This window comes from Rattus norvegicus, chromosome 1, assembly GCF_036323735.1.
Source record: "Rattus norvegicus strain BN/NHsdMcwi chromosome 1, GRCr8, whole genome shotgun sequence".
Taxonomy (NCBI): domain Eukaryota; kingdom Metazoa; phylum Chordata; class Mammalia; order Rodentia; family Muridae; genus Rattus; species Rattus norvegicus.
In genome coordinates, this window is record NC_086019.1 from 256340538 (window position 1) to 256358541 (window position 18004).

Sequence of the window (18004 nt, forward strand, 5' to 3'; positions counted from 1 at the left end):
GGATGTCCATTGGTTTTGCTTTTTGAGACAGTCTTGTGGGCTGGAGAGGCAGGCACCTTGTTTGGGAAGCATAAGGACCTGAGATTTCAAATCTCCACTAGCCACAGAAAATCAGCCAGGCTTGGCCGCAGGAGACCCTGTCACCCCAGCACTGTGTGTACATGAGGAGGGAGGGGAGGAATAGGGGACGAGCTAGAGCACCTTGGCTGCCAACCTCCCTCCGGGTTCAGTGACAAATCCATCTTAAGAGAACAGAACAGGGAAAGGACTGAAGGAGCTGAGGGGAGGGCAACCCCATAGGCAGAGCAACAGCATCAACCAACCAGACCCCTGGGAGCTCCAGAGACTGAGCCGCCAACCAAAGAGCACACGTGGGCTGCTGTGGCCCCTGGCACATATGTAGCAGAGGACTGCCTTGTCTGGCCTCAGTGGGAATGGATGTACCTAATCCTGCAGAGACTAGATGCTCCAGGGAAGGAGAATGTGGGGGCAGGGGTGAGGTGGGGGTGGGTGAAGGGGTGGGATGGGGAGCACCCTCTCCGAGGCAAAGGAGAGGTGGGATGGGTGAAGAACTCTTGGAGGGAGGACCAGAAAGGAGGGCAACATTTAGAAAGTAAATAAATAATTTAAAAGGAGAGAGAATAGGACAGAAAGGGATAGAGGGCATCTAGAGTCTCCCTTCAGCTTCCATGCACCATGCACCCTCACCCCATCTCTCTCTCTCTCTCTCTCTCTCTCTCTCTCTCTCTCTCTCTCTCACCCACACACACGCATGCACACGCGCACGCGCACACACACATATGAGGGGGAAGGAGAAAGAGAGGGGTATGGAGCGGGGAGAAGGAATGCACACCTCGCTGTGTTAACCCTGGCTGACCTCCTGCCTCAGCCTTTCCAGGGCTGGGGTTACAGGTCCACCTTACCACGCCTGCTTGTGCCGCTCCATCACTGCTATGAGTGGACCAAACAACATTCATTACTAAAGCCACAGACTGCTTTGAGGGTTCCTTTCCTCCTCTCTCCCTCTCTCTCTCCCTTCCTTCCTTCCTTCCTTTCTTTCTTTAAACTCTGGTTGCCACACCCCATTGGGTTCTGCTCTCACTGATTCCTAAACAACAGGGTAGATGACCTGGCCCCGCCCTACCTGGTAACTCAGCCAGTATGTCTGAGTCTGAAAGGAGTGAATGTCTTCTCCAGAAAGAAAATAGAATGGGAACCCAGGACTAACAGCCCTTTCTGTTCCCAGGATCATGTTGATAGAAGTATTTGCTACTGGCATATGTTTGCAAAAGCTAGGCTCTGAAAGGTCACCTTGAAGACTGACAAGTTCATACAGACTCAAGATAAGACTGATGTTTTCTTTGTAGTTAGGGTGAACTGATATGCGATTTGTCAGATTAGCTGTAGTTTGAGTGTCCAGCCACTAGGGGCCGACCTAACTCCACAAAACCATACTATTTTCTAAGCCATTTCATGTATATTGCATCAGTCTCCAAGATGACTGGATTTCATTATTCATGAGCTGTGATGCCTAGAACCACGCTGCCTAATAGCAAGAGCCTGGATGTTTGAAATGAGAGGGTATGTCAAGTTCATGTTCAAAGGCAGTGGTGAGCATGGATAACAAACGGGACCAGAAGCAGCACATCTCAGAGCCGAGCACGGTGGTTCACTTCAGTGTGGCGGCAATCTCAGGGAAGCTTACCTATCAGCCTCCAGCTTGTCCCCACAGGATCAGAAACCCCAGGGCTGACTCCTCTGCCCAGCCAAAGTCCAAGCAACATGTGTTAAAGGAGAGGAAACTGAGGCTCAGGAAGGACAGAAGCCCTGGCTGTCTCCTTCCCAAGTCAGTACAGAACATCCTCACTGTCTGCTTCTGCGAGGGAACCCTGTGTGCACCAGCTCACCATCATCTGAACCTCCAAACACTTACGATTTGGTTTCTGACAGTCTTCCTTAATGATCTGGTAGATCTTCTGGTGCAGGTCTTTGTCCTTACTGGTAACCTAGAAAGGAGAATCCAGAGAGGAAACGTGGTTTGGGAACACAGCAGTGTGTCACTCGGAATTCAAGACCAGCCTTTGAGGCAATTCTACAAATTCTGTAACAATCACGAGCCTTCCCTACACACCCTCCCCCAGTGCCCTCCCCCACCGATGTGATTCGATGCTTGGTAACTTCCTGCAGCTCTCAGGAGCTGGTTCCTTAGGGCCAGAGGGGAAATACAGCTGGAATGTTGTGCCTTGGAGGGGCAGTTGCCCTTTTCTACACTTGTGGCCCACTCGGACAGACACTCCACTTACTTGCCTGTTGTTTTTGAAGGAGCTCAAATGCTCCGAGCCAGCCCTCTGTCCCAGCCCTCCTTCCTCTCGGTCCCTTCCCCTATCTTCTATTTCTTTAGTTTTCCTTCTTCTAAGTACAAGGAAGAATTAAGGAAGAGATGGCCACGGGAAGTTAGCAAGCTAGAGAATCCAGTTTATCTGTGGATGCGCTCTCAGCTCTTGTGGCAGACACAGCCATGTTTCTCAACTAGCAGCAGGTTTCACCCTCAGCTCCAGCAGGAAATCTAATAACAAGAGAGAAGAGAGAAGGCAGGAGAGGGAAGAGAGGCAGAGAAGAGGGAGAGAGGGAGGGGAGGGCAACCAAAGGAAGAGGAGAGGGAGGGAGGAAGAGAAGGGAAGAGGGAAGGAAGGGATGAGTATGTAAAAGGAGAGAGGAGGAAGGAAGGAGGAAGAGCCCAAGCCTGGAATCACCAGGGAAGAGCTGGGTGGTAGAGACAGTCCATGGCCGCCCGAGACCTGATGACTATCGACTCACAAGACTAGTATGAAGGTAAACCGAGAGTGCAGACAGAACTATGGGCATGCTGCAACTATGTCCCCAGCGGGGCTTCAGGAGAGAGGAAACCCACAAACTGGGGATGAGTAGAAGGGAGGGTTAGCCACAGAAGGGGGCATGGGATCTACCCCTGTTTGATCCCTCAGCTCTTGCTGATTCACAGGAGGAAGTGCCGAGCCCTGCCACACCTCGCCCCTGGGCAGCTGCAGTGGCCCTGGCTGCTTCCCAGGAAGGGCTGCTCTCCACAGACCCTCATAGAAGCCAACCCAGGGTAGGAGGAGGCACAGATCTCTAAGAGGACTCCAGCTTGGCTTCCCTGCCTAGTGTGACAACGGTCACCAAGTCCTGCTTGGCCTCCCATCCCAGGGTGAGTGGACAGCACTCATGTTATGCTGGCTTACCTCTAGATACCACGGGAAACCCCTCCTACTTAAATAAATAAAAGCAAGCCTCTCCCAAGAGGAAATGACCTGCCAAGTAGACCTCTGGTGAGTCTGCAAGCAGTCAGGCCCAGCAGTCTGTCTCCAGGACCCATCTTACTCTGAAGCCACTTCTTTGCCGTGGGCACGGCGGGCCTGCTCTCAGCTTACTGCCTACAGTATCTAAGGTATGCGGTACAGCAAGAGGCTAACAAGCAGCTGAGCCCGTTCTCCAAAGGGAGGCTGCCAGGCAAGGCCTTCATGGAGGCTGGCTGGAATGTAGCCAAAAGCTTTGACTAAGTGTCCTTTGCGCCTGACACTCTCCTGCTTGAGCCATTCTTGGAAATACCAACACAAATTCACACAGATAGCCACACGATAGGGCCAGGAAACACTATTGGTGACAGCAAAAGTTATACAGCACCATAGTGTTCGTCATAAAGGAATGGCTAGAAAGTTCTGGTAAATACTCCTGGTCAGAGAGAGTGAGGCAGACTTGTAGGTGATGGGACACAAAGGCACTGAAAGCCATGCTGAGCACTCTTCACAGCAGGGGGACATCTGGGGATGCCCAAAGGCATTTCTGATTGTCACAGTATGCGAGATGCTAGGGCATTTAGTGAGAGAGGCCTGGGATGCTGGTCAACACTCTGTGGTGCACAGGACAGTTCTCAGTGCAGCATCATCTGGACCACAGGTTCTGAGGGTGAGGGTTTCTCAATTAGAAAATAACTCATTTGCCCTCCTTCCCTTCCTTCCTTCCTTCCTTCTTTAAATAAGACAAAAAAAAGGGGGGGGACTGCTTGCAATTTATATATATGTCAATGTACTTAAATATTTAGAAGGACACTAGGTTTCAAGAGGCAGCAAGGATCAGGAGTAGGTGGAGTCAGCAGATTAGGAGTTCAAGGTCAGCCTGGGTTTACAGAGTAAGACTGTTTCACAAGAGCGGAGATGTGGTTACATTGCGAAAGGGTAAGAGGTAGCTTTCACTCTGACTGACTATCTTAGACACAAGTACTATTCCTAAGCCTAACTGTACTTGCAATGGAAGCCATGAGGACAAACTAGGCTGCAGGTGTCTTACATAGTACAGCTTATCGGAGCCACCGTCTCTCTGGAACACGAACCCCTTTTCCTGAAGCAGGTGCAGAGCATTCTTAAACACACTGTGTATGTCAGAAGCGGCGTCGTTCTTTAACTCCACCTGCACAGGGAAGAAAAAGAAGTAAGTTTTACCTTCCATCTCCTGCGACTGACTCCCAAGACTGACTGGTTTATGAATTCACCCAACAGGCTTTCCCTGTGCTGAGACAACACAATCTAGGCATGTGTCAGTTGAGCAGGCCGGTATCTAGGCAGGGCTGGAAGTCTGCTCTGGGGGTCACACTGGATAACCGTGCTGTGCTTCAGTTTTGATGGGTGATCTTTCACATGAGCATCAGCTCCCTCCTCTGGAAGGCAGGGTCAGCAGGGAAAGCACATGCAGTCAGGGGGAGCAAAGGCAACTGCAGCTCAGCTCCCAGTGACTACAAACAATATGGGAAGTATCCTTTCCAGACATGACTACCTCGTGTGGCCTCAGGATGTGCTTCCTAGCCTGTTCTAAAAGCCACAGTCCTGAGAGCAAGGACTCTGGGGGTCTCTTCTGAAAAGCCAGCAGCTTCTGGGACCGAGTTCTATGTTTCGCTTGCCATTTTCAAAAGAACAAAGACAGACACTCAGGATTCAGGAAGCCAAAATTGCTCACAGACTGAAGCAGCTTGGTGCTCAGGCCAGGAACTGGGTGGCTTCCTGAAGTAAATATAACCTACACTCCCAAACCAGTCAGCATTCATCTAGCTGTCAGAGAAACAATGGCTCTGGAAGATCTGCTTATCGTGTTCCTGGGTTTGCTCAGAAAGGTGACGTTAGACAGAAATCAGAAGAAAGAAAGGGAGAGACTGGGAAGGGAGCATTCATGAGTGATGATAACAGGGCGCCCAGGGCTCTCAGGTTTCTGCATCGCCCAAGCATCTGCAGTCTCCCAGGGCACTATTAAGTGGGATTCAATTGAGGGACACTGACATCCCAAGCAGGGCAATTTGACCAACTGATTCATAATTGATGGAAGAAATCGTTTTCAAAGAGAAACAAATACAGCACCATATCAGTTTCTTTTTAAATACACTGCACAGGAACAATTTTCTGCTCTAAGCTTTTCCAAAAAGATACCATGTCAAAACTTCGCCATAGAACACTCTACCTGAGGCAGTCCTGACGTTTTTCTAGCTAATTGTGGCCATCATGACTTAACATGAAGGTGGGCTTCATTACTTACTAATGTTTCCTCAGAGCTGGGCATACATACATAAAGTCCTAAACATGAGAGGCTGAGGCAGAAGGACCGTGAATTTGAGGCTAGCCTGGGATTTGTAGCAAGTTCCAGGACAGCGTGAACTGAGTCAGACCATGTCTCAATAGAAAAGATAAAAAGGCGCTAGCATCCAGGAAAGGCACCTGTGGCCACCTCTGGTGGTCTGGGTTTGACCAGTGGGCTCCCAGTGGCAGAAGTATGGAACTTGTAAATAGTTTTCAACCTCGTGCACACACACGCTCATGCACACACCTACACACCAATCTAAAATGTTTTCAAAGGAAATGAAAAAGGGAAGAGAAGACAAGGAGATTTTACTAAAAATACTCAGAGAGGTGCCAGAAGGCCTAGGACGGTCAGTTTGGCTCTGAGTTTCTTCTAAATGATGAAATGGAAAGAAGGCCAAAGGGAAGTGGGCAGTTGGAGGCCGAGGCAGTCTAGAGGTAACCTTGGCAAAGAACAAAGTTCCCAGCCACAACCTTCTCCACCCGGGTGTTTCTGAAACGCTATCCCTCACTCCCTGTATGAAGTCCTGGGTCACTGGGCACACAGCCTGTTGCCAGGAAGAAGTATTAGGTGTGTGAACAAATCCAGGAAGCAAGGGTGGAGAGGGGCTGGCCCGTGAGATGGAACCTGTCCCACCTATAGCATACAGAAAAGTCAGGACACTGGGAGCAGCCTGGCGCTGACGGGAGAAGACTGGAGAAATATCATGGCAGCTGCAGGACAGAGCCTGGTTATGCGGTGAGCTCATCCTTGGTAGGAGGAATGCAAGCTTTTAGATGCTAGCAAATCTCTATGTACAGAAAGAAGAGAAAGATTTGCCACTGTTCACTGAAAACTGAGGTCTCCTAAGCCAGTAGTGCACCCCATGTGGGTAACAAGAAGGGAGGCACCCGGGGCTGGGGATTTAGCTCAGTGGTAGAGCGCTTACCTAGGAAGCGCAAGGCCCTGGGTTCGGTCCCCAGCTCCGAAAAAAAGAACCAAAAAAAAAAAAAAAAAAGAAGGGAGGCACCCACCACTGTCAATAGAAGCGCAGCATTTGGCCAAAGTCATGCTCTGGGAGAGGATGGGGAGGAAACATGCCTGTCGCTCTCTAGGACCACCGAATTAAAGAAAAAGCAAAAACCAAAACCAAATCTTCATTCCTTTCAGTAACAAAGAACCAGAGCTGCTTTATGCAGTCCCATGTAGAGAGCACAGAACACGCAGACAGGGTCTCTGCTAGCACAGCTCTTTAATTCTGCTAGAACAGGTGGGAAAAAAAAGCACACTATGTGCCAGTGACATCACAGGCTGGGATGTAACGGGGTGAGGACTGCAAGGAACGAGTGGCAGTGACATCACAGACATGGATGGAACAGAGGGCAGGAAGGCTGAGTACCGGTGACACCAGACAGGGATGCCCCAGGGCCAGCAATGATACAGATCTGTGGAGACACTGAGGGGCAAGTACAGTGAGAGCAGATGAGGCGTCAGAAGATGACTCTAAGCCAACTATTCACTTCAAAGTAAATACACAAGTCACACACAAAGCAGCGAGCCAAGAACAGTAATACATGTGACAGCCTAAACCTGAAAAGTCCAGTAAATCTTAATTTTGTACTAACATAGAAACAGCAAACACCCAAAGTAGTGTGCCAGGAACACTAGGAGTGCAAGACTGGGCTGTACAAGGAGGAATGGAACACTGGTCCTCAGCGCTTTTAGTTACAGATGTGACAGGGTGCAGCTTGGCCTTTACTTGAATTCCTACAACTGGATAGATTAACCTTTTCCAAGGAAAAGGGAGCAAGCCATTAAAAACCCTGGTTCAGATATCATCTTGCTGAGCAATACGTCCTCTTGGGTAGAGGATATTGTCTCCTCTTACCTCCCCGCCTGACTGACGCCCACCTCAGTGAGTACTGGCAACCCCGTGCTGTGACCTCAGCCTACCGTTATTTTCTCCTCAAACACAGGCAATGTGACTACTCGAGGAGCAGAAAGGGGCAGGTCCGGCACATTTCAAATTCTTAGTGGTCAGTGACCTTTCCAGAATAGAAACGGCACATGCTAGATCAGTGACCTCCGCTTTTGGAGTCTGTCCCGTGTGACTCTTACACCAGTCACTCATGCATCTGTGTCCCCGCCACCCCCCAATGTGCTGACTTACTTGGTCCGAGCACGTGCTGTGGGTCACGGGCTGACTGGCCAGAGACTGCAAGGGCTCCACCATTTCCAGCTCCTTCTGGTAGAAGCTTTGCACTTTCTTCTCCTGGAGAAATTCTTTAACTTTCTCACTCAACAAAGCCGTGAGGCCAGCGAGATCCAAAGTGTCTTTACTGCTGCAGGGGGCAAAGTTTTAAAATGCCCTGCAGAAAAACCCATCACTTTGCCCCTTTCCTCGAACACAAAACCGAAAGCTGCCTGGAAGAGCCATCCTGTACCAGCTCGGCTTGGTTTTATTTGTTGTTGTTTTTGAGGGCAGTCTGTTTTTACAAAAGGGTGATTAACACGAGCCCGAGTGTAGCTTTGGGGGAACTGTGTCACTTGGTAGACATTCATGATAGATGACAAAGTGGGTCAAGAACAACATGGAGGAGGGCCATTTTTGTGAGGGGAGCAGAGAGCCCACCAAACATCTAGGTGACATTCCTGCTCATGTATGCACAGAATACAGGCATCTAAAGGGAAGGAACCGCACCAACTCGGGAACACTGGCAATGCTGGGCAGGAGTGCTGAGAGACAGTTTGCACTTTCCAAGTTATACATATCTACTGTGTGCACTGTTTGACTTACTGAATAAGTCATATCCTTACATGTTTGAAAAGTTCAAGGGAGGGCCGGGGTACAGCTCAGTGCTAGAGCACTCGCCTAGCTCGTCTGATCCTGGTCCATTCTCTACCATGGAGGAAAAACTGTGTGTTATGTGCACAACGCTGTGTATGTGCTGTGTGTGCGTGCATGCGCGCTGTGCGTGCACACTGTGTATATGTGTGGCCTGTGTATGCTGTCTTTGTGTGCGTGCATGCATTGTACGTGTGTGTATTCTGTGTGCACATGCGCATGCAGATGCCAGAACTTGAAGACACTGGTGCCCTGCTTTACTACTCTCCACCTATTCCCTTGAGAGCGGATCTCTCATTAGCTTTAGAAATAAACAAGTGGACAGGCAAGCCCCACTGACTGCCTGGCTTCCATGCCCTTCAGTGCCCACCAGCCTGTGCAGACTTTAGGGTGGGATCTGAACTTAGGTGCTCACGCTGGGGGACATGTACTTTTAACCACTGACTCTCTAACCCTCTGCCACCAACCCAATAAAATAAATAAAAATAAAAGACAGAATAAAAAATGCCCCCTTATGCTGACTAGTTTTATGTCAATTTGACACAAGCCATAGTCATCTAAGGAAAGGGAACCTCAATTGAGAAAAGGCCTCCAGAAGACTGGGCTGCAGGCAAGCCTGTGGGAAATTCCTCAGTGATTGACATGGGAGGGTCCAACCTACTGTGGGTGAGGCCATCCTTGGAATGGTAGTCCTGCATCCTCCTATAAGGAGAATGAGCTAGATATTAGGTAGCACTCCTCCATGGCCTCTGCATCAGCTCCTGCCTCCAGTTCTGCCCTGTTTGACTTCCTGTCCTGACATCCTTGGATGATGAACGATGAGCTGAGGGTATAAGTTAAATGAACCCTTTCCTCCCCAGGCTGCTCTGGTCAAGGCCTTCCATCACAGCAGCAGTAACCCTAAGTAAGACACCACCTCACTCTGTCCTCCCAGCCCCAAACCTCTAGGGAGCCATAAGCCATTTTCTTTACCTCACATTTTAGCAAATGTGTGTGCATTCATATTCTTCCTGGGCTTTGTGTCCCCTCTGTGTAGGAGCGAAATCCAGCCTTGCTGACAGCCGCCCGGTTGATAGGGAGATGCAGATCAGGGTCATGGTGCAGGGCACCATGGTCCTTTGTTGTGGGGACTGTGATGTGCCTCAGTGCAGACTTCTCTGTGGTTCTCACCTGGAGGTTTGCTAAGCTTCTAGGACCTGAGTTTCTAGTTCTCCTCTGACTTGAGCAAGTTTCAGCCACCATCCAAATATTTGTCTGTGTTCTCTCCACTCCTCTAGTAACTCCAATTATAATATATTATATGATATATAATAACGATGTTTGTGTTTCCTTCACAACAACCCTAATACCTCTATGCTGTAGTCACTCTCACTTTTCAGGAGAGGAAACTGAGGCACAGGGAGGTAGAGCCCATAGTACTCAGGTGGAGGATATTTGATGACCCCAACATGTGGCTCCCACTGTCAGGCTTCCCTGTGGCCATCATGTTGTCAGTGATGACAGGGGACTTACTTTAGTGCCTCTTCCTCCTTTAGGGCTGGGTTCCGGAAGGGCTGGTCATACACCTTCTTGTAGAGCTCTGGCAGCTCAAGCATCCTTGCAATTTGCATGTTCCACACTGGATCGTCCACCTTATCTAACAATCCAGGAAAGAGAGACCACAGGAGTAACCCTGAGAGAAGTCTTTCCATGTCCAAATTACCACTAGGACAATAGTCTAGAGTCAGAGAACAGTTCCCGCCATCCCCGGAGAGACAAGGCAATGCCCTATGTGTGACAGGCACATCTAGGGTGGGGACAGGTCTGTCACCAGCAATCTGTATGTTATGTTGATGGACTACTGGGACAGCCTTTGTAATTTATATATTTACTTATTGAGACAGGGTCTCCCCTATGTCGCTCTGGTTAGCCTGTAACTCATTCGGTAGACCAGGCTGGCCTCAGATGCAGGAAGATCTGTCTGCCTCTCTGTCTCCTAGATGCTGGAGTTGAAGGCATATACCACCATGCCTGGCTACTTTTGAGATTTTCAGCTGAAAACCAGCCAGCACAGTGCAAAGGAGGTGATTTGGAGTTACTTCTAGCTGTTTTCATTAAGCTTGTCTAATCAGATATGTTCATTGCAGTCAGTGGGCTTCATGGTGTTCAGGATATCCCTGTCCTTTTGAACTAGTGGAACACTCTACCCTAATAGCTGGCATTTAGCATGCTGAAGTGCTTCAGAAACGGTGACACGATCCAAACAAACTCACCAACCAACCAGTCAAGTAGTTCACTGTTTCCCAATTCACTTCTAATTAACATTCTTCAAAATAAAATTTTAAAATGCTGCTTTCCTAAAAACAGCATGCTAAACATAATTTCCCCCAACAGGATTAAATCTTCTGTGAACCTTTTGGGAGTCTGACTTTGAGCTAAACAAGCATTTACTGAGCACACGCCCAGAATAGCAGCTCGTTTGGCAGAAACTTGCTGCACTTACAATAAATGGTGGCACAGATCTCTCGCTCTTCTCGGAACATACGCACGTAGCCTCGGACTCGGATGATATCCCCAATCCCGATCTTGGTTTTCTGCTCAATGGTCTCCTGCAGTTTCTTAAGCTGTGAGGTCATGCTGAGTTCTCTCGAAGTGCTCAGAATAGCTGGGTCTGTCAGGACGGGGAAGAAGAGATGGAACGAGGGTTCTTCCATGCTGGGGACACAGTTTGAGGGTCAGAGGAACCCAGTATGCCTGCCTGCTCTCCTGATGAGGTACAAGAGCTCTTCATACCGTTTCAGACCTTCTACCCAGAGGCATAAAGTGTCCGTGATGGTTTGCACATGCTGGCCCAGGGAGTAGCATTATTTATTAGGAGGTGTGGTCTTGTTGGAGTGGGTGTGTCACTGTAGGTGTGGGCTTTAAGACCCTGTCCTAACTGCCGGGGAGTCAGCATTCTGCTAGCAGCCTTTAGACAAAGATGTAGAATTCTTTTTTTTTTTTTTTTTGGAGCTGGGGACTGAACCCAGGGCCTTGCGCTTCCTAGGCAACCGCTCTACCACTGAGCTAAATCCCCAACCCCGAGATGTAGAATTCTTAACTCCTCCTGTACGATGCCTGCCTGCATGCTGCCATGTTCCCGCCTTGATGATAATGGACTGAACCTCTGAACCTGTAAGCCAGCCCCCAATTAAATGTTGTCCTTATAAGAGTTGCCTTAGTCATGGTGTCTGTTCACAGCAGTGAAACCCTAACTAGGAGAGAAGTGTATCCAAAGGCAGAAGACTCCGGAGTGAGGCCAAGTGGGCAAGCTCTAGGGTGGTGGTGACACCCTTCCCACTCCTGCATCACCAGGGCAGAAGGCTCTCCATAGCCTTGAGCAACTGGGGACAAAGGCACTACATTGCCCTCTATTTCAAATGCTTCATATTGTTTTGGCAGTATTGGGGATTGAACCCAGGGACTCTCACACACTATGCAACACTGTGCTGAGCAGCACCTCCACCCCCCACCCCCGCCCTCTGAGTTGCCCAGGCTACCCTAACCTTGAACTCATTCACTCTTTAGCCCAGGTAGACTTTTAAAAGCATAGATTTATTTTATTTTTAATTATGCACATGTCACGGGCTAGAGAGATGGCTCAGCCATTAAAGGCTAGGTTCACAACCAAAATTATGCATGTGTCTGTGTGAGGTTATGTGCATGAACATGCGGACAACTACAGAGGCCAGAGGTGTTGGGAACTGAACTCAGGTTCTCTGGAAGAGCAGCAAGAGCTCTTAACTGCTGAGCCATCTCTTCAGACTCGGAATTCATGTTCCACCTGCCTCAGTTTCCCAGGTAGGTAGAACTTAGGACTGCACTGCCAGGCCTGCCTATGGATGTGGAGGCCTGGGTGGTAGTCTATGTCAGTAACCCCAGCTACTCAAGATGACATCGGGGAGGATGGTGAGCTCCTGGCTAGTCTGCAGTGCAGTGAGGTCCTGTTTCAAAACAATAATAACAAAAGTATTTGTGCAGGCTTCGTCCCACCCATCAGTGTCGAAGGGACTAGAATAACCCTTTTCCCTCCCACGTGTGGACTCTCCTCCTGTCTTTAACCATCACCTCATGGTGAAAAGAAGCTAATGTACATTCAACCCTGAATTACCTCCACCTAGCTTTTACTTCTAAGTTGTATGAAATAAGAAAGGACACTGGGCACATAGATGTTCTTCTAGGGACTTTATAATGTGCAGGTGATCCAGCCCTCACAGTTGCTCCATCTGGAGCGCCACTTCAGAGATGAGAAACTTGGTCACAGAGAGGTCAAGCAGCCATTCCAAAGTCAGAGTCTTCTTTCAAAAGAAGAAAGGCTGCTGTTTGAACTGCAATATCTGGCTGCAGAGACCGTAATTACCCACACTCTGCATCGCCTGCCCCAGAGATGGCCATCTTCTGTAGTCAGAGTGGCTCATTAGACTGCTCTGTGCTTCTGCCTACTGTAATTCCAAACACAGATGTGGCCACAGAAGCTGCATGACTGTGCGCTTTGTTATCGCTTTGGTTTCTGAAATGTGGTTTTGTTATGCAACCCCAGATGGCCTCGAACCTCTACTTCAGCTTTTGGAGTGCTGAGAGCCGATCGGCAGCTCCTAGCATAGAACGCCCTGTCATGCTAACACGGCGGGTGGGCCGGTCGCCTGGCTGCACAGTCCTCCCCTTTGGATGGCTTCTGAGTTTGATTTTTATCACTGAATAGGCAGGTGGAGGGTAGCATTTGGCTCCCGGAGCCAGAGAAACCCAATTTGTATCTCGGCTAGGTTCTCGCTGTTGTGACACCTCCCCATGTACAATGCTTCTCCACTCTGATGTCCCTTTCTCCTCAACTCAATGAATCAAAGAAATGAGAATGGCAGTCTACAAATACTACTGCTCACACACACACACACACACACACACACACACACACACACACACCACCACACACCCCCACACACACACCATACACACACACACCACACACACACACACACACCACACACACACCCCACACCACCACACACCCCCCCCACCACACACACACACACCACACACACACACACACGGCTGCTGTGCATGACTCAACTGTGGACAGAGGGAGTGACAACTCTGTGCTGTTTGTGACAGAAAATGACTGAGCTCTCTAGGTAACTTCTCTTCTCTCCTCTCCTCTCCTCTCCTCTCCTCTCCTCTCCTCTCCTCTCCTCTCCTCTCCTCTCCTCTCCTCTCCTCTCCTCTCCTCTTCTTTGGGGACTCTCACTGCCTCTACCTCCCAAATACTGGGATTACTGGTTTGTCCCAGACACTGAGCTGGCTGTTTGTATGAGAGACTGACAAACTCTGTGTTTCTTGGCTGATGAGTCCACACTGTTAGTTTCATTAAACGTCAAGCAAACTGTGCCCATGATGCTTATCACACACATTGTCTATTTATTTTATTTCATTCTCTTGCATAAGTTTAAAAAATATCTTGATTTTTTTTTTTTAATTCACGCCTCATATTACCCTGATTTTAGTAATCCAGCAGCTGGGAGTTTCTGGAGCATAGCGTGTTTATTAGGACAGATACACAATGTGCCTTCTTCAGGTTCCTTTTGTAAGCTGCAGGACAGGAGGATTTATGGCCAACTCTTTCCAGATATAATTCTCTACCTGCGAGACATTTGTTAACTGCTGCTGTATTTCCTGCAGCTCCGGTTTGTCTCAGTAGGGTTTCCTAATAGAGGGATTTTTGATTTGGTCTTTTGCTCAAATTTTCTGCTTTCTGACCACCTACAACTCTGACAGCCATGGTTTTGTAATGTGTAGCAGCACTGATGCACATCTGCTGTCCATAGCAACAGAGGAAGCACGAAGAGCCGAGCATGCGGTGGCCGATACCTGGGAACCAAGATGCAGGGCAATGGCTGCTCTTAGCTCGCTGCTTATCAGTTTTAAAGGCTGTTCTCCCACCTTCTACCTCCAGGCCCTCTCTTCCCTCCCTTCGTACCCCCAGCCCTTGTGTACTCACTCAGGACGTTGGGGTGTTTACAACCCCACTACCGCTATGCAGACACCATAGCAGACGCTGAGAGCTCCTAGGGGCACCACTGACGGTATCAGGTTGACAGCTGATCTCAGAGAGAGGCCTCGCTTTCATTTAAAGAGTTAGCCAAATTGGTGAAGAAGGCTCTGGCGTGTACTTAGTGAGTGTAATGAGACAGCTGGAGCCTGACAGAGCTTAATTTTAGAAGTCTATTCCGTCCTGAGATAAATCCCCTTTAACATTGTGATGGTGAGGGCCGACCTCTCTTGACTTTGCTCATAAGCTAAGTGTGAATAGTATAGTCAGTGTCAGGTCCGTGGGGTTTTACATTATGGTTTTTACTTAATTGGTTGGAACATGATTTGGACTCACACTGAATTCTGTTTTTTAAAAATGATCTTTTTTGGTCCCCTTCTAATGAAAGCCTTTAAGCTTTGGGCAATTAAATTAAAAGGAAAGAATGAACGAGGTAGGAGCAATTAAAATACCACGTCACAGGTAACACGACAAGGGCCCTCCCTAGGCTTCCTCTGGAAAGTAGCCATTTTCTTTATATTTGCAAAGCAGCTTTAAATGAAGACTGCTCACCGGTTCGCCTGCTTTCGGACATTTAAGACATCTTTCTTCCTCTTGGCGTGTGCAGTACTAACACCCATTGTGCTGATCTAAAGCACTGCTGTTACTAAGTGGAGGAGTGCCACAGTGCTCTATGCCACTTCTTTAGAAGCAGTGAACTAGCCTGGACGTGGAGGCCCACACTTCTGATCCCAGCATCGGGGAGGCAGAAGCAAAGAGGATCACTGAGCTTGGGCCACATAGTGAGACCCTGTCCGAGACACAATGGAGTTAATTTAGAAAATAAAACCAATATCTAGACCACAGAACAAAGCAATCTGTAACCTGTCTAGAGTTTTACTGGGACAGAGCCATGCCTGACTGTCCCATGCATCATCCACGGCCCACTCTGTCCTAAAATGGCAGTGTCAAGCAGCTAAGGCAGATCACATCCATAAACAGAAAATACACACGTCTGTCTCTTTATAGAAGTTTGTTCACCCTCCACCTAACTCAGGTGTGGCTAGACAAACTCCACCTTCAGATTAAGGTTGTGAGTAAAGCTATAAATCTGCAAATGACGCCTGACGCTGCCGTGGTTTGCATGCTTCTTTACACTTCAAGTCCTATGTGCTGGGAAGTGAGTCCAAACTGTGCTCGCCAGTGCTCCGTCCTGGGAGTGAACTAACTGTGCTCGCCAGTGCTCCGTCCTGGGAGTGAATAACAGACTCCTTATGAAACCGAGAGCTGCATTTGGCTCATAGGTCTGGGCGCACAAGTCCAAGGTCAGGCAGTCTCTCTGGTTTGCAGAGAGAGGCTTGTCATAGCAGGAGCACGTGTCCAAGCCAGGCAGCAAAAAGAGACTAAGGCAGGGTACCATAATTCTCTTTGATGGCATGTCCTCAATGACACAGGACCTCACATTAGTTCCCATCTCTTACAGGTCCACAAGATCATCCACTCCTGCCAACCCTGGAGACCAAGTCTTTACACAGACCTCCGGGAGACTTTGATCTAGACCTTAGCCAAAACGCAACAGCGTTAGGGGGTGGGACTGAACAGGAGGTATTCAGAGCCAGACAGTGTGAATGAGTCAATGCTACCATGAGAGTGCACAGGGCTTCTCTCTGTTTGCTCTTTGGCCATGAGAGGAACACTCTGGAGGGAGCAACGCTCAAGGAGCCATCTTGGAGGTGGAGATTGGCCTTCACCAAGCATCAGAGCCTGCAGGTACTTTGGCTTTCCCAACCTCCAGGCCCGACAGACAAACTGCCATAAACTACTAGAGTATTCTGTGGAACAGTTCTGTGATGATCGGTCTTCACTGTCAACTAGACTGGATCTAGAATCACCATGGAAACACACTCTGGGTACGTCTGTGAGGATGTCTCCAGAGAGAATTAATGAGATGAAATCCACCCACCCTGAATCTGAGCTGTTTACTCCACAGGCTGCGATCCCCGCCTGCAGATAGACAGAAGGAGAAAGCGGTGGACAGTGGCATTCATCTTCCTCTGCTTCCTGTGCATGTAGGGTGACCACATACATCACTCGCCTGCCTCCATGCCTTCCCTGACAAACTATGAGCAGAAACACCATGCTCCTTCTGACAGCCGGGCATGGTGGCATGTGCATTTAACCCTAGCAATCGGAAGGCAGAGGCAGGTAGATCTCTGAGTTTAAGGCTGGCATAGTGAGTTCAGGCCAGCCAGTGTGATCTACCCGACTTAGCCCCCGGAAAAGTTCCTTTATCAGGTATTCTGTCACAGTGATTGGAAAAGTAGTTAACCTAAGCACAGACTAGGATACGTCGCCCAGACCACACAGAGCTGACTGTCTCACAGCTTTATTTCCTGCCTTCTAAGCAAAGCAGAGCCTCCAACTTAGATGTTGCCACATTAGGAACAGGCAAGCTAAGATTACACAGGTAACCCTAAGTATCAGAAAGTAAACAAATGAGCACCCACTGGCCAGTGCAGCCAAAGGGAAGTCGTGATTCTGACACAAAATATGGTGAAAAATGAGGAGAGCTCCTGAGCACACAGCGTCCCTGCGGCATCCAGCATGAACCAACAGACCGGGGGAGAGGCACTGGATCGAGAAACTTGATAGTCGTGCATGGACGCCTCATTCTTCTGGTAACAACAGAACCAAAGACAGTGCTGGTGTCTGTGACTTTTAAGAGCCTGAAAGGAACGCTGGCACTGCATAACGCCCTATCAGTAATTATGAACTTGGTTTAATTTTTTAAAAAATTAACTGTTAGATGTACTGTTTTGCCTGAACGCATCTGTATGTACATGCACGCCCGGCGTCTGAGGAAACCAGAAGAGGGGTTTGGATTGCCTGGAGCTGAGTCATGGAGAGCTGAGAGCCTATGTGAGGGCTGGGAACCGAACATGGAAACTTTAAAGGTTACTTAAAGGGCTGGAGGCAAGGTTCAGTGGTTCAGAGCACTTTCTGCCCTTGACGATGACCCAGGTTGGGTTCCAAGCACCAACATGGTGGCTTACAACCCTTTGTAACTCCAGTCTAGGGGATCCAACACCCTCTTCTGGCTTCTGTAGGCCTTGCACACATATGCTACACAGGTATACATCCAAGTACAACACCCATACATATAAAATAAAGTAAATAAACTTTAAAAAATTACCCAAGAGGGCTGGGACTGTTAATCCCTGATGGAATACTTGCCTAGTATGTTTAAGGCCCTAGATGTTACCCCTAGCAGCACTAACACACACACACACACACACACACACACACACACACACACACACACACACGCACACCAAGCATCAGACATATATTCACATAATTCCAAATGCTTCAGTTAGTCAATATGTTCAAAGTATAATTTTAAAATTTATATTGCTTGGCAGCTAACTTCCAAGGGAATCCTACCTTAACAAGCTTTAAATCCTTGCTATATATTTGAATAATTAAGAGTTTTCAGAAAATCTGGATTATGGTAACAGAGA

General features: G+C 48.7%; 1 protein-coding gene and 1 long non-coding RNA gene across 10 annotated transcripts in view; one reads left to right on the plus strand and one right to left on the minus strand.

Annotated features, from left to right (window-relative positions):
* The window catches only part of Stn1 (STN1 subunit of CST complex), a 34228-nt gene that overhangs the window by 3622 nt on the left and 12602 nt on the right, over window positions 1-18004 (minus strand). For 5 of the 7 annotated variants that reach the window (XM_017589043.3, XM_039109088.2, XM_006231472.4 and 2 more), the window contains 5 exon segments: window positions 10926-11093; window positions 9956-10079; window positions 7769-7940; window positions 4345-4464; window positions 1934-2006 (listed from right to left, as the gene is read on the minus strand). In XM_017589043.3, coding sequence (XP_017444532.1) covers window positions 1934-2006; window positions 4345-4464; window positions 7769-7940; window positions 9956-10079; window positions 10926-11093 — 657 coding nt within the window. 7 annotated transcript variants of the gene reach the window in all.
* LOC120100048 (uncharacterized) lies at window positions 541-17675 on the plus strand. 3 transcript variants are annotated; one of them, XR_010063273.1, is made up of 2 exons: window positions 541-3205; window positions 15967-17675. It is a non-coding gene; the product is annotated as an uncharacterized LOC120100048 (long non-coding RNA). The 3 variants fall into 3 exon arrangements; XR_010063272.1 differs by lacking the exon at window positions 541-3205 and adding an exon at window positions 11068-11196; XR_010063274.1 differs by lacking the exon at window positions 541-3205 and adding an exon at window positions 11090-11596.